At 41.3% G+C, this 16,870-nt stretch overlaps 2 protein-coding genes across 2 annotated transcripts; one reads left to right on the top strand and one right to left on the bottom strand.

Annotated features, from left to right (window-relative positions):
* Window positions 1-2,935: 2,935 nt before the first annotated feature.
* Window positions 2,936-7,838, top strand: avpi1 (arginine vasopressin induced 1). Its single transcript, XM_074628987.1, has 3 exons — window positions 2,936-3,093; window positions 4,840-5,265; window positions 7,498-7,838. Exons 2-3 carry the CDS (start codon window positions 4,904-4,906, stop codon window positions 7,694-7,696), a joined length of 561 nt encoding a protein of 186 aa, XP_074485088.1. The 5' UTR covers window positions 2,936-3,093; window positions 4,840-4,903; the 3' UTR covers window positions 7,697-7,838.
* A 1,364-nt stretch (window positions 7,839-9,202) lies between these two features.
* On the bottom strand, window positions 9,203-16,028 carry pi4k2a (phosphatidylinositol 4-kinase type 2 alpha). The gene is made up of 9 exons (XM_074628992.1): window positions 15,518-16,028; window positions 13,354-13,554; window positions 12,821-12,952; window positions 12,241-12,398; window positions 11,981-12,035; window positions 11,781-11,880; window positions 10,875-11,008; window positions 10,618-10,677; window positions 9,203-10,463 (listed from the first exon to the last, which is right to left on the bottom strand). Exons 1-9 carry the CDS (start codon window positions 15,854-15,856, stop codon window positions 10,302-10,304), a joined length of 1,341 nt encoding a protein of 446 aa, XP_074485093.1. The 5' UTR covers window positions 15,857-16,028; the 3' UTR covers window positions 9,203-10,301.
* Window positions 16,029-16,870: the final 842 nt, after the last annotated feature.

Raw genomic sequence — 16,870 nt, 5'->3', positions numbered from 1 at the left:
TGTAAACAACCTACCCCCGGACCGATGTTGTCTTTAGGTGGTTTGCTGCTGATGTTATAACGTTGTTGGCTCATCACACCGACTCTGTGAGAGAGAGCCCGGCGAGTCCTCAGTAGTCCAGCAAATAGCCCACTCATGTCTGGCTTCCGTGTGTCTGCTGCTGAGACCAGAGAGATGACAGGTGAAACCTGTAGGGCCAATCCAGGTGAGCTTTAAAATACCTGTCCTGTGACATACCTGTGTTTTAATTAGGTTGCCTTCAAGTACTATAGGAAAAATAAACAATAAAAGCTTTGATGCAGCATTATTCCTATATTTATAATATATACATATATATATATATATATATATATATATATATATATAAATACAGGAATAACGCTGCATCAAAGCTTTTTTTTTCCTATAGTACTTGAAGGCAACCTAATTATACATAATTATATATAATTATATATTATATAATTATTTATATATATATATATATATATAGGAATAACGCTTTGATGCAGCATTATATAGGAATAACGCTGCATCAAAGTCCTATAGTACTTGAAGGCAACCTAATTATACATAATTATATATGATTATTTTTATATAATTTTATATATATATATATATATATATAGGAATAACGCTGCATCAAAGCTTTTATTGTTTTTTCCTGTAGTACTTGAAGGCAACCTAATTATACATAATTATATATATATATATAGAGAGAGAGAGAGAGAGAGAGAGAGAGAATTTTTTTCAGGATAGAGAGTCACTGACCACTTCATTTTTTCATGCCGATTTAAAGTACCTCTATATCTTGTTCTCTGGTTGTTATAATTACACAAAACTGATCAGGTTACACGTGAAGAAAATCAGAGCCCCTCCTCCTTCATTTCTTCTTCTGTGGTTCCTACTAGAAATCCCTTTTGCCCCTTCCCCTCTCCCCTTTTGTTTTTTTGTTTGTTTCGTTTTCAATAGACTTTATTTTAGATTTGTAAACAACACAAAGAACAATTAAATCAATACATAGGTAAACAATACACAAATAAAATAAAGGGATAAATAAAAACATTCAAACATAAAAAAAAATAAAATAACATAAAACACAAAACATGCCAGGGGTTAATATAAATAAATTAGTAACTTAAATAAAAACATTAAAGTGGGAGCACAAACTTGTCATTTTACTAGCCTTTTTGTTTTTTTCAGAATATATAGTCTTAATATATAGTTCCATTTCTTTCTTAAAAACATTCAAATGTGGTTTAACTCTTAATTTGCATTTATGAATGTAAGATTTTGCGACAATGATAATGAGAATTGATAAGAAAATATTTTCTCTCATATAGGCTACTGTGTTGAACCTTAAAACAACAAAAAATACATTTTCCAGAAGATAAGATCCAGATAATATTTTCCAAGACAAAAATATCTTGCCACAGATTACGGGTATCCCTCTCCCCTTTTGTACAATTATCCTGTGTGAGAGGTAGGGGTGTCATTTCTTTTGGCCCATTTATTATCCTAATCCATCCCATTATTTCTTGCGTTGTATTTTTTTTTGTTTCCTACAATGTTAAAATGTCTATCCCAACCTATCAATATATTGATTTCAATGAACTGGCATTTAAAAATAGTTGTTTTAAGAGTAAATGCTGCAAGCTTACAGCAAATTAAGATAACTTCCGTTTTGTATACTGTATTTGTGTGTGTAGGAGCTGGAGCGGGCAGTAGATTTAACATGGAGGTTCTGTTTCCCTATGTGTCTATAAGAATAAACAGAGGCCAACTATAAAGAGATCCCGGGGTCACGGCAGAAGTCCACCGGTTACACTGATTCATTTTCCATTGTTTTTAAATAAAAAAAGTCAATAATAATGTCACAAGCTGGCAGACCTGAATCTTGGAATTGCTTATTTGACCAACAAAACTGTTTTATTAACTGACTATTATAATTGTTGATTGTCTCAGTTGTCTCTTTGTCAGTATTTTGTGTTTTTATGAATGCTAAAGCACTGACTGGCAATGAATGTGAGATGCCCTGGGATGCTGGCCAGCAGTAGCTCTATGGAGGGTTAAAGAGCACTCCACTACATTTCAAAGGGAATTTTGTAATTTCATAATCAACTCAATTTATCTTCGAGTCATTAGTTTCAGTTAGTAGATTCTTTGCAGCAACTGGTTACTTTGCAGATTAACTTCTGTTAAAGGTCCCATATTATAAAAAAGTGAGATTTTCATGTTTTTTTATTATAAAGCAGGCTTAAGTCCTATATAAATACTTTGAAAGTATCGAAACGCTCAATCCACAGGGAAATACACACAGCCCGTATTCAGAAACTCTGCATTTGAAACAAGCTGTCAGGATTTCTGCCCATTCGTGATGTCACGAATATACAATATTTAGACCCTTGACACAATTTTAAACGTAAACATTCTTAATGTGTCCCAGTTTATTCCTGGTTGCAGTGTATATGTGAATATCATCAGCTGACAGGAAGTACACATTGACCCAAGCTGTTGCCTAGCAACGCAATTCTGTTGCAATTCTGTTGCAATTCTGTCAAAATGCACTAAAACGGAGCGTTTCAGACAGAGGGTAAAGACAGGCATATTCAGGCATACATTATGAGGAAAATAAATGGGTATTTTGAACATTACAGCATGTAAACATGTTCTAGTAGAAACACAAAATACAAGTATGAACCTGAAAATGAGCATAATATGGGACCTTTAACTTTGCCTTTCCCCACATGTGTGTGTGTGTGTCTAATGTCCCCCAGTTAGTCTGAAAGCTTGAATTAGTGTTTGAAATAGCAGGATCCCATAATGCCTGATCCTTTCGGTCTTGGACTTGTTGGCTCCAGTTGGTTTGTTTTTCTCTTTCTGACTCTTGTTGTGAGGTGAGCACCTCGGCACTGACGTCATTAATGGATTACTCTTTGATTATTCCTCCACGTTCCCCTGCAGCTCGGCTGGAAATGGGTCGGCTCGGCATTAGTGCTTGTGAAGGTTGGTCGTAGTCTGGATGCTGGCTGAATAATCAGTCTGTCTGTCTGCTGGTGGTGCATGGTTGGTCTCATTCACACTACAGAGGGGAAGGTAAGCACTCTCATCTATATTCTACCAGTGTTTCAAATCATTTTGAGTTTTTTTTCTTTAGTGCAAACTAGGCTAATGTAAACTTATTTTTATAGCAGACAGCTGTAAAACAAATCAGCCAGGATAATATATGGAAGTAAGTTAAAGGCCTTATTGATAACATTTTTATGTAGACAAATTTAAAAGAAATATATGTATTATAATAATAATAATACATCCACAGAGCTTTTAGAAATGTGCCTAATAAAAGTATGGTTTTTCCTTGAAAATAAAAAATATATATATTGTGAATTAATCATTAAAACATTTTTGGCGGGTCCAAAATTAATGTTTTGTTTATCAATGTGGAAGTTATCTGAGATTTGGTTCCCACTTCTAACAAGGCTTGTGAGACAATAGTATAATGTCGTTGGTATCACGTGGTATCTCTGGGTCGTCAGTTAGTGTGGAAAATAGGGATAAATGGCTGAGATTGACCGTAAGTGCCTGGCAACAACTTGTTGTGAAGTAAATGGCTATATATACGTATATATAATAGAGGCTTAATGTTATCAATGTTATCAATAGCACCTTTAATGAGAAAATTACATGAGGAAGAGTGGGTGCTATTGCTATTTCAAAAACTGAAAAATACTAGCAAAACATATGGAGCATAATTGACTTAGCCTAACAATTTCTACTTAGGCTTTTTTATTCTATAGCCTGTCACTTGTATGTAGGGGGATGCTACTATATGCCACAAAGCAACAATCTGGTTTCCTTGCATAGTGTCCAGTTACACTGTAAAACCTAACAGCACATCGTAATAAAAGAAGTAAGTCAACATAACTCTATCCTCCCAAAAATGTGGAGCGACTCGTTCCCATGAATTTAGCTTAGCTCAAAAATGAGTTGTTGAAGTAATAACTCAGTTGTTTTGAGTGCACCTAAGTTTGTGGGGAATTTGAAGTATTGGTGATATGATTCCAGTTTGTTCCATTGACTCATTTTCTTTAAGTTGATTTAAGTCAACTTAAAGAAAATTATTAATTTTTTTAATCTTTACAAAGCCCTGCCATAACGCTAAATGTGGTTTAAGATTATTTTTTTGTTTTTATTCAGTTTATATATCATCATATTGTGCCCAAGTAAACCAAAGAATATGTCTGAATAATTATTAATGATCCCCCAAAGTGTAAAAGTTTGATGTTAGTCACATAACTATTTTAATAATGAATTAATCTGTAACATTTGCAAGTAAAAATAACAATCATTTTCTGTTTCCAGCTTCTCAACTGTGAGAATGTGTTGCTTTTGTGTTCACTTTTATGAAAATGAATCAAAAACAAAATTGGCAGATTTATGGAAAATGAAAAAGTCATTATAGTTGCAAAAAAAACAGTACCTCCAAAAGGCAAAAAATGCCATAAATCTTATAGTTTCAGCTTTTCAAAAGTGAATATTTACTGGTTTTCTTTATCTATTATGATATTTGATTAATTGGGTTTTTGGTTGGATAATACAAGCAATTTATGTCAACTTGGGATTTGGAAAATTCTGATGGCCCAAACTAGTAATCAAGAAATTAGCTGCCAGTTTAATCAAATGAATAAAGACATAAGACCTTATCAGACAGGAATGGTAACTAGGTTGTTTGGCTGCCGGGATGGTCTGCTGGCTGAAGGCTCGAGCTTTGCTTGTGGCTGTGATCTCATTAGTTTAACCAATTTGGTCTCTCTCTTCTCTCCCCGTTCACCTTCCTGTCAGACACCTTCCCCCTTGATACTGTCCTCTCGTCCTTACGCACCTGGAAGCTTTCCATCCTCGCAACATGGCATCCGCCTCCTCTGAGGATGGCCTGGCGCCTGTGCAGTGGAAACTTTCCAATCAACGAAGCAGGAAGTCTGCGTGCTCTGACATCTTTACAGGGGTCAGCCTGCACCAGCTGCACAGGCTATTCAGAACGGCAGGGGACAGAGACGCTGAACACCGGGCGAAGCTGGTGTGGCGAGGGATGGATGCGGACATGGAGGGGTCAGAGGAGGCAAAGGGGGAGGAAGAGGAGGACAGAGGCGAAGAGGCAGGGCTGGCCCAGGCCTTGGTGGGGCTGCGAGTCCGAGCGAGGAATAAAGCGGGCTTCAGAGCGGAGGGACGCAGAGACCTCACGCTGCTCAGAGCATCAGGGTATCTCAGGTGGGTGACGGTGTCAAATGGCAGGAGGTCAGCAAATAGTAAAGAAAGGATGTGAAAAGTGATATGTAGATGAGGAGTTAAAAGGAAAAGGAGTGAAACATTTCTCTCCCTATTCATTAATAATCTGTCATTTTATGTACGTATAAACAATCAGTTGAACTTGCAAGTCTTCAAGATCTTGTCTTACTGGATTCCAGACTCCCTCTATGTTTTGAAATGCAGCGTGTAAATTGTCATGTGCCTAACAAACTCAGCATGACCTCACAAGACTGTGTCCTCCCCTCTCTTTCTGCATTGCATACCATCACACACACACACACACACACACACACACACTGTCATGCTTTGCTTTCGACATTCCTCACTGAGATGAAATTAGATTTGTTGGAGGAGTAATGAAGTGCAACAGAAAGTCAAAATGGTGGTGTGAGTCTAGAGGGAGGTTTGCCTTCAGGGCTTTATGCCAGAGAGGTTATTTTAACCCAAACCATGATCTTTTTCAAACTTATCCTATGTGCATCTACAGGGCAATAACATCGACTGTTTGTAAGAAGTAGACATAGTCATGTCACCCATTGGTTTGTGGACTGTCGTTTTGAAGCAAAAAGTTCAGCCATCTTGGTATTTGGCTGTCGCCATGTTGGTCTTTTGCAAGCACAACCGAACTCTAAATTAGACACTTCTGGGTGGCCAAAAAAGGTTATAATAAAATTTCATGACCTGAAAACAGGGTTAAAGTTGTTAGACAAAAACACTTACAACTCCCAGACTGGACAACGCCGTGGCAATGACCTGTCGATCACAAGGTAGCCACGCCCTAAAGCATCCCCTGCTCTATGGTCTATTTGACTCTAAATGGGACCATCATTTACTAAATGAACATCACGCTGTATTGAAGAAGACTTGAAAATAGGGATTGAGACCATACACTCATGTTTATAATGTTTACTGAGGTAATAAATCAAGAGAGAAGTAGGGGCCTTTTCTCATAGACTTCTATATAATCAGACTTCTTTTTGCTACCAGAGGAGTCGCCTCTGCTGGCTATTAGAAATAATGCAAGTTTAAGACACTTCCACATTGGCTTCACTTCTCAGAGCCCGGAGTTACCCACTGGGCGGTAATAACAAAATTGTGTACTGGAACAATTTGTTAGCCAAGCCATTGGCATGACGGCTGTAGAGATGGCAATGTCGGTCTGTCGGTTGGTGGGCCACCACTTTGGTCCAGTCTGAAATATCTCAACAACTAATGGATGGGTTCCCATGACATTTGATGCACTGTATCTTTGTATCTACTGCATCTTTTCATCTAAATTAGAATTTGTACAGAATAAATTCCTGCAAGACTAACAACATTCCCATCAGCCTCGGTTGTGTTTAGTGCTAATCAGCAAATGTTAGCATGATAACACTCCGGACCATAGACTGTATATAAAAATGGACGATGTATCTCCCTCCCACTGTACAGAAGTGAAGCCAAAGTATCCCGGACACGGGAGCTGCCATCTTTAGATTTTGACATCATTTGGAGCCAGAGTCTGCGCAGTAGTGATCGGGTGGTTGAGTCACGGTATCAAGGTCACCCGCCCGAACCAGTCGCGAGCCGAGTACTGCCGCAGCTTGTCATCGAGAAAGACTCACAGCTGCCAATCACGACATTTCACCCCTTTTTATAGCAACAAATAATTTAAAACCGAACTTGCCAGAAAAATGAACACTTGAACATACATCAGTGTGATAAAAACTACCTCTGCTAACATGGAGGAGGCGGGCTTTATGACCTATACTGCAGCCAGCCACCAGGGGGCAATCGAGATGTTTTGGCTTCACTTTTGGGGAGCTGTTATGTCGTCCATCTTTATGTACAGTCTATGCTCCAGCCTCGCTAGCATGGCTGTAGACTTTTAATCTTATCTGATACTATGGTTTCAAAATCACCTGACTTCACTTCTTCTGCATAATACTGTGGGTTAAAGCTGTGTTTAAATATATAGTAGGGTTTTGTCAATCAGGCTCAAGTGTCTAAAGTGACATTGATAGCTACACAAAACATCTTTATTTCAGTTGCTGAATGGTCCTTTTCCTGAGAATGAAGGACCATTATGACTTTTTCGATTCTGTCATCCATACTGCCAGAGTAGCATTATACATTATGTGCTCAGTATAATGTGTAGACTACCGTAGGCCTGTGATAGTTCAGCCAAACTAGAGTAACATCTGTTTCTTACAGAATTGAGGAGCCGTTATCCGGCCACAGCGTTGATGATGAAGAGGACGACATAGAGCCCAGTTCGGGAGAATTTCTGCCGGTGACTGAGGAAGACATCCCCGAGAACCATAACCCCTTTAAACCCTCCTCATGGAGGTTGGGTGTGGCACGACTGGAGGCCAGACACTCTGAACGCTACCTTCACCGCATCCTCTACTAACAACGGACTGGATTCTTCACACGGTAGTGGAAGCTGGAATATTGATTCTGCATGAAAGGCCATATTGTGTTACTACTGTTAGCACCTTCTGCTAACGTGTACTGTTGAGTAAAGCCTGAAATAAAATTTCCGATATACATGAGTACAATGCATTTTTGAGGGCACTCATTAGCTGGGCAGTTGGTGTCGCACTTGCCAGAGAACTCATGATATATTATTGTCACGGTAAACAGGGCATCAAGGGCACTTTAAGAGCATTTGTATCCTAGGGTGTTTTTTGTTTTCATGACTTAATACTGAAATAAATGTCCAATGAAGAAAATTGCATTAACAGATTTTTTGGCCACTTAGTAGCAGCATAAACAAGCAGTAAACACAAAACTGGCATAACTTTTAAGTCAATATGCCGTCAGGAGTCGTGTTTCTGACTACTTGTTGAATGTAAGTCCAGTACTCATTCATTTTAGCTCAGTTTTTGGTCTCCACCATAGACTGTATATAAAGATGGATGACGCGTCTTCACTTCCTCCCACTGTACAGAAATGAAGCCAAAATATCCCGGTTACGAGAGCTGCCATCTTGAGATTTTGCCGTCATTAGAAGTCAGAATCTGCGTATTAGTGAACAGGCGGTTGTGCTGCGGTATCGAGGTCACCTGCCCAAAACAATCGTGAACGGAGCACGGCAGCAGCTTGTCAGCAAGAAAGACTCACAGCTGCCAATTATGACGTCTCACCCCCTTTTTACAGCATCAAATAACTAATTAAAACCAAACTTATTTGAAAAATGAACACTTGAGCCTACATCAGCATGATAAGAACTACCTAAAATGAGAGAAAGACTTTTTAGTTTGGCCCATGTCCCATCCGCTAACATGAAGGATTTATGACCTATACAGCAGACAGCCACCAGGGCGGGCAATCCAGATGTTTTGGCTTCACTTTAGGGGAGCTGTTATGTCGTCCATCTTTATATACAGTCTATGGTCTCCACCGACTCCGGAGGGAAACATCTGGCTCTTTAGCTGCTATGTTCACCAGCTAGCTGTTGACTGTGTCGGTCTGGTGCTGAGCAGGAGGTGTACAGTGGAGCCTTTAGAGATTTTTTGCTGAAAACGAAACAATGCTGATGAGAACAGTTAAACTGGACCAAAACAGTAACGTTGCAGGCCATAAAAACAAAACAATGAGCCGCAAAGACGCTGAAGGGTACTAGAGTCAGGTGATAATTCTCTGTGGGTCATCACTACAAGTGACTCCTTTCACATTACATCATTTCATCCATTGTTGATACAGTATAAAGCTGTTGATTATAGCAGCATGATGATTTGGTCAACCACTAGCATACCATTGTTGGACTGTAACATTTCTAAAATGACCTGCAGTTGTAATTATACCCAGTGTTCCTCAACAGAACACAGTAAAGGTTCTGGAGGTCTGGCTGAATTTTTCATATTTGTGTTGTGCGACTGTAAACATTGCTCATTCACAAACACACAAATCATCCGTATTAATGGAATATGTTTTAATTATAATCTATCATTAAATATTACATACAAATTATACAGTGCATTGTCACAATACATTTCATGTCAGTTCGGTACAGCAGGAAGTTACTTCGTAGTTTACTTAGGTCCACCCCACGAGCCAGAAAATGAACAGAAATCGACATGGCCGAGACCAACGGGAGCTTGTGGACTGGGAATCACACCAACCCCCCTCTGCCTGCTTGCACATGGGATCATTTTGTATACTTCGCCAACGATTTAACTCATCAGAAGAAAAAGGAAAAATTAGGCGAGTCAGTCATACTCATCTCAGCTTAACAAATAGTTTGTGTCACCAAAAGCGCCTCTCTTTCAAACGTCACCCTCAGATGACTTGCAGATCCTAAACTAAACAGTTAGGAGGTGTAATGAGTAACTGTGAAACCAGTTCACATGGCTTGTGATCACCGTGTTAAGACACACACACCACCGAGAGCCCAGTTCCTAAATCTTCATGACTTAACCGAAATGAACACTTCTCTTATTTGTTAAAAAATAAAAAATCTTCACCAGTGGCACCAGTGCTTTCCCCAGCCCAGGGCTTTTAACTGTGTGGGAGGGAATATGCAGGTGAATATTAAAAAGGCAAAAAGGTATGAAGACAAAAAAACAAACAAACATGGAATGCAACAGCTCCCATCCAAAAACAAAGCACGAGAGGCTTTTGACTGGCGTGCATGTGTGTGGACGAACCTTATGTGCACCCAGGAGTCCAAAAGAAAAGTTGGACAACTCACTGAAAATCTTTCTTTCTCGCAGAATATTCATCATTTAAGCTTCTTCATTGACATCCACGCAAGGCACGGAGGCAAACAGGAAAGATATGTTGTGAAATTCTTCCTCTTTTTGGCCTCATCTCTCCACCCACTCGCTCGCTCTATGCAACCAAAATATCCATAAGTAGAGGAGGGGAGGGTGATGATTATTTCCATTTCTGGGGACAAAAACCTGCGCTCTCAGATTCTGCCCCGTCTTCCATCGGCACATCGACACTCCTCGCTCCTTTCCTCGCTCCGGGCTTCCTGCTGTTCCTCCTCTTCCTCTTTCATTGCGTCGCTCCTACCACCAGGTGAAGAAGGGTCTTCTGCTCTGGAAACTCTGTGTGTAGGACTCACTGTTGGCTCTCTGAGGTGCTCTGGCTGTTTCCACGATTACTGGGGGCATCTGGACCAACTGCAGGGGCGTTTTACCGTCCTTCAGGGCTTGGCACAGGTTCAGGATCTATAGATGAAACAGGAGAAAGAAAGAGTATGTTTATAATAATATTTATATGATAATTATGCTTTAAAGCAAAGAGATTCGTCCAAGGAGGAAAAGTTAAGTTGCATTTCAAACTGCTGAAAAATGTGTTTCGAGAAGAGAGGAGAAAACTCACCTGCCCCCTCATTACGGCTACTTGTTTGTGAAACTGTCCTCTGTCAAAACCAGGGTCTTTCTGTGAGACACAGTAGACAATGCACGCATGTTATACACAGAGTTTCCAGCCAAAGAGCAAAGTCATCCACAATTATTTCAATTTCTTCATCCGTTCGTCGGCCACATTCTCGCAATCCACTAACTTACATTATTACCACATACCACATTCTGCACAAAACAAATGTTAACAAATACTCAATGTGAGTCCCTCCATACCTTGAATAATTCGTACAAATCCTCTTCCAGGTCTTTGATGAAATTTGGGTCAGAGAGTTTGGGCAGGACCAGCTCTCTGATTTCCTGGGAGAAAGGAACTTTGGCCTGGGATAGCCACGCCCAGTAGAATGGGTCTGGTGATTGGAAAACAAAACTGTGTCTTAATGATTAAGTACACTACTTGTAAAACAAGTCAATGATACAGAGAGAATAGCTATAAAAAAGGCGCTACTGATAACATTGATAACATCCATTGCACTCACTTCACAATAAGTCGTTGTCAGACACTTACTGTCAATCTCAGCCATTTATCTGTTTTTATTCCACACTAATGGTACTAATGGTGTCCACAGGGGCGTTTTTTTTATCTAGTGCTTCCCAGCACTAGACACAAGGCACTCGCCACGCTACCAGAATGCATTGCACGGCTGCTTACATAGACAATGAATGGGATGCATGGAAAGGACGGAGGCTGTGGACATGTACCATAACTGACGACCCAGAGATACCACGTGATACCAACGTTGTTTTACTGTTGGCTCACAAGCCTTGTTAGAAGTGGAAACCAAACGTCAGATATCTTCCACAGAGATAAACAAAACATTCATTTTGGACCCGCAAAATGTTTTTAAATGATTAATTCATAATAGTTTTTTTTAGGAAAAGCCATACTTTTATTCGGCACCTTTCTAAAATCTCTGTGGATGTATTATTTTTTCAAAAACATTTTTCTACATAAAATGTTATCAATAAGACCTTTAAAGAAACTTTGAATGGGACAAAGTGAAGAACATTAAAATAGATCGAAATAGATCGATTTTTGCTTGTTTCTTCAAAAGCATGAATTGCGTCCTGCCGAGGGTGAGCAAAGATTGGTTAAAATCAAAGTCAATGTAGGTTGCTTACAGGCTCTCCAGGAGTCGGGGTGTTTGAGTGGGAAGGCGAGGCCGTTGTCTATAGCTGCCAGCTTGATGATGGGATCCTTTACTACCACCCAGTCTGTGTCCTACATAGAGAAAGGTTCAAAATAAACACATATTCAGCCGTTGGGGTCAGCATTTAAGAAAATGGCCGTCAAGACTCTAACTGTGTCTGTGTGCTCTCACCCTATTTCCAGAGTCCATGGGACAGTCATACTTCAGCAACCAGTTGTCATTTCCCCTGTCTAGAATACCAAAAAAAAAGACTCATATTGAAACAAACCAAATAACCAGATAAAAGCTGCTATGGATGAATTCAAGACTCTAACTGACTGTATGACAACATCTTAATAACATTATATATTCTAATAAACAAGTTTACTTTGCTGAAGGTATATTGCCCTTAATGATGACCCAGCCCTGATGGTGCTGAGCAGGGCGACCACATGCCTGTGTTCCTGATGATGTAATCGAGGACTACGAGCCGCTCGAACTGCAGCTGGAGCTGACGGTTGGTGTTTTCAGGAAGAGGCTCCGCTTCGAACCTCCGCAGCCAGAAATCTGCATCCTTGTATCCATCAACGAAGATCTGGAAGGAGCCAACCTAATGGAGTAGCAACAGATCATGTTAGACGCAGCACATGGATTCTCTGGATGTTTGGGGTCTTTTTTTTCTTTTCACATTGTAATGCCATTGTCCTTCAAAGGTATAATGTGTAGGATTTGGCGGCATCTAGTTGTGTGGTTACAGACAGAACCAACTGAGTACCCCTCCGCTCACTCTTTCCTTTCCAAAACACAACGATTCTTAGTTTCATGTGATTATACACGAATGAAAACTGCTAGTAAATCCCCCAAAATGTTACACACTGTTCCTTTAATGTACTGGACTGAGTTAAAGGAGAAAAAAACCTTCACATAGAATTACTTAGTCTATGCCCCAGATCACTGGATGAATTTAATCAATACACACAAGCCAATCACTGAAAGCAATCACCTGTGTAATACAACACTTCATCATATTACCTTGGGCGGCAGTCCAATCCTGTGGAAACGCTGGCCCACTTTAGGCACCTTCTCCAGGGCTAGCCTCTTTCCTCGAGACTTCACCCGGTCTATGGCACTGTAGTTGAATGTTTCGCTAGCCAGGTACACCACCTAGAATGCAAAAGGTTGATTAAGAGAGGCAGTATTTGCCAAGTAAGGGATAATGTACAGCAAGGCGGTCATTGTTGTGAAATAAACCCTGACAAGGTCTTGCATCACCCTGAAGGGATTTATTTCACAACAATGACTGGCTAGCTGTACATTGTCCCGCTTATTACTAGGCTGTTTACTTAAGAAATCAATAATTTGACACAAAAATGGTCCGCCAGAGTCCGACATCAGAACTGCGCCCATAGCAACAGTCTGTTATAAATAGCAACGGTCTGCTATAAAGAAATAACAGACCGTAAAACGCCGTGATTGACCAATCAGAATTGAGTATTCAACAAAGCTGTGTAATAAATTTGTTTGTTTCTCTTGTAACTTGGACGCGGCACTGTGTGTGTCCATACCTTGGTCCTGGGAACGATGTTGAGCTCCAGTTTCTGGTCGACCAGGCTGGCCCCGGCCTCCGAGAGGTACCCCTGGTTCAGGACCAAACAGTCGCGGCCAAAACAGCAGGGACAACACAGTTTCTGGAGCCACTTGGTCCACTTGGGGTTCAGCTGGCCGTAGGGCTCTTCATTCTTAGGTTTGAACACGCCGATGATTTTCTGTGGAAGGGGGCAGAGCGGAGGAAAATCAGGAAAGGTTCAGAATCCAAAGGGAGTTAAGAAAGGAAAGTTTAGGAGTAGAGAAGAAAAGAAGGGTTGGTTTAGCATGAGACAAACATTTAAAGGACAATATTCTCATTTGTAAACTTGAAAATAGGACTCAAACATAGAGAACACACAGAGGTGGATTATCCTGCAGGAGTGGTTTAAAATGACACTTTTTATACAGTGAAATCGTGTCATTACTGAAACCAACTGTCGCTGACATGAATCGAAGTTGTCCACAGCCACTGTGCTCTGTAAAAAGCTACACTACAAACTATCTTTAAAGCCTATAGGGGATGTTTGATAAGCAATAGATAGAGTTGGGGTGTGGTGTAACTTTAAAGTTGTATATAGAAATCACATGTTGCATTACGCTCGTATGACACACACACACACACACACACACACTTACACACATACAGCGATTACAACATGAAACTTGGTCATTGAAGAGAATTATATCCTCACAGAGAGCTAGCACATGACCACTAAGCACACTGGTGACTAACTAAAGAAACTGGAGGGGGAGGGTCATTGAATAAAAAGCTCACACACACAGCCTTCTTTTCTGTTTTGTAAGCTGAGTGATTGGATAAAGTGGCACATAAATGATCATCTTGTCTTGAACAGACTGAAAATACAACAAATGAAATTTCTGAGGCTCCAGCCGCAAAGTCTAAAGACACACTTCTGTTTTTTGTTTAATATGGGCTAAACACAACTCACACTGTAGATAAGGACATGGTGGACTTTTACTGGTTGGCTCCGGTTGCGCTGATCAAAGTTTACCGTCATTAATTTGGCCTGATTGGAGTCAGGAGACGTCGTCGAGGGTGACGAATGGAAAGAAATGCTCTATAACCGTCCATGCGTCGAATCCCTGATTTGTCTTCTTGAACGTGTAGCACTTTGTAAAAACCCTTGCAAAGTGATTATAAGTGCTGCAACAAATCAGACATGTGTGCTCAGCGTCAAACATCTTCTGTTTGATTAGATGCTGAAGACTTTGCTCTTTGCTCAGACTTGCAGTACAGCAGGGCAAAAAACAAGAAAAGACAGGGAGAGCAACCAGAAAATAAATGGGTGACAACAAGCATCTTATCTGTGTGTTACTGATGACATTATATAGTGACAGCTGGACAGAGATGGACCTTCACCAACAGACCACCTGCCTACGCAGAGGGATCTGAACATCAGCCGCGCATTGATGATAAAATCAGTTTAAGGGGAAATAAGCAACTGGATCAGGAAGTTCAAAAATACTTAAATGTGAATGTTGATTATAATCTCAAGAAAAACATACAATGTATCTTAATAGCTAGGGTGTAAGCCAGCAAATTGTACTAATTGTCTGTCGCTCTCATTGAAAGGGTTCTGTCAAACAATAAAGACAGGAACAAGCTGGCAGTGGTCACAAACATGACCAATAAACAAAGCCAGTTGGGGGCTGTATGGGAGCTTTGGGAGGAGGGCTGACCAACATCCCCTAAACTCTGCTGCAAGATGATTTTGGCAACAAATAATGTGTACAAGAAGTCGTTTATCCAACCAATGCTCAATTCTTAGAGACCTCATTTAAAATGTTCTTTGTTTGTATTGATAGTATGTGTACTGTATTCAGTTTCACTTTGAGTATATTTACACTGTCAGAGTTAGATAAACCTGTATTCTGTTCTTCTCTTATCCAAGAGCTGGTTGTTTATTAGTTTAAAGTGCAGGTTGGTGTTGTTGTTGGCTTGCCTTACAGCCAAGTATATGCCAAGTCATCACAGGCTAGTTGGAAGAGGCCTTAAAAGCGAACCACACTTTTTATCTAAACAGTCTCGCAGTCCTTGCATCACACACAACACCTCAGATACCACAGACACATCATGAGACAGCTAAAGGGACCTTAAGCAACACAGCTTCCTCTCCTTACCCCCTGGGAGTCTTTGACAAAGTAGCTTCCACTGGACCCCTGGTAGATCCTCTCCGGGTAGATCCCCTCCTCTATGGCTCGCTCGGCCTTTCGGATGATCTCTCTGAACTCGGGATCCTCCGGGAACTCGTTCCTGTGCGGCTCCCGAGGCGAGCTGCCACGGTCCCGGTCCAGCAGCGGCTGTCTCTCCCGGCTGCGACCAGGACTGCCCGCCGGGATGCGCACCACCGAGCCCGGGGTGCTTCCAAACGAGCCCCGGGGGCTGGTGGGCTCCGTGGGACAGTAGCTGAAATCACCCGAGTCCCGCAGCGGAGAGACCAGAGGACTCGTCTCGTCCATGGTTGACTGGAGGAGGGCGAGGAGTTGTCTTAACTCCTGGAGAAAGAGGAGAAAGAGGGTGAAGTAGAAGGAGAGGAGAGAGTGGGACGGTTGTTTTGTTGGTAGTGGTAGTTCTGGTGGTACTGGTGCTGCTAACCAAGGAAACAACAAGGGAAGAAGAACAGTCAGCTGACTGTCAGCTTCCGGGAAGAGGCGGAGGCTGTTTGAGTGTTTTGATCTTCAACCAATCAGCGTTCAGATGCTCCTGTCAACAACGTCATCTCTGAGCGCTGATTGGACCACAATGTTCCGCCCACGGAAGGCACGTGAGATTACAGTTAACCCAATCAATTAACTACAGTCTGTATATACATTAAAAAAGCCTTTAGTGAGAAATACAGTGCTATTATGGGACTGAGGAATAATCGTTTTACTTTTTTTTTTATTCATGGTTTATTTAAAGGGACTGTTTGTAAGAATCAGAAATGCTTGTTAACAGCGACACCTGTGGCTGTTAAGTCAATGAACGTCAGCGTCGGGCTCGCGCTTGCTCGCTCTACATAGACATGAACGAGCATCGCTCAAAACAGTGAGGCAACACACGTCAGCTAAAACCACAATATAATTCTATATTTCACCTGCTTGGCAGTAATGTTAGCTGACCAGACGAAGGTGCGGAGCCCCGGAGGCTGAAGCAGGAAAAGAAACGTTATCGTCTCCCGACCGCAGCCAGAGTGAACAGGGGAGACACCGGCACCCGGTCGCAGACGATAACATTTCTCGCTGCGGAGCCCCGTCACTTCACAAGACATGGAAAACCTCTGTTGGTCTGGAGGACCTACAGCAGTTATTTCTGCACAAACGTCCACTGTACATTCACTAGATATTCTCAGAGCTACTAACTCTTCTGCAGTGTGTAGTGTGCGCGCATGAACGTGAGGTGGAGCGAGAACACGCGCGTTGTGTGAGTGAAGGCAGGCAGAGGAGCGGTCTGAACAGCGTAGCCACACGCGAGTGCGCATGGGATCCCGACCC

The sequence above is a fragment of the Sebastes fasciatus genome, chromosome 3 (genome assembly GCF_043250625.1).
Source record: "Sebastes fasciatus isolate fSebFas1 chromosome 3, fSebFas1.pri, whole genome shotgun sequence".
NCBI lineage: Eukaryota > Metazoa > Chordata > Actinopteri > Perciformes > Sebastidae > Sebastes > Sebastes fasciatus.
This window is presented reverse-complemented; position numbering and strand designations above follow the sequence as displayed.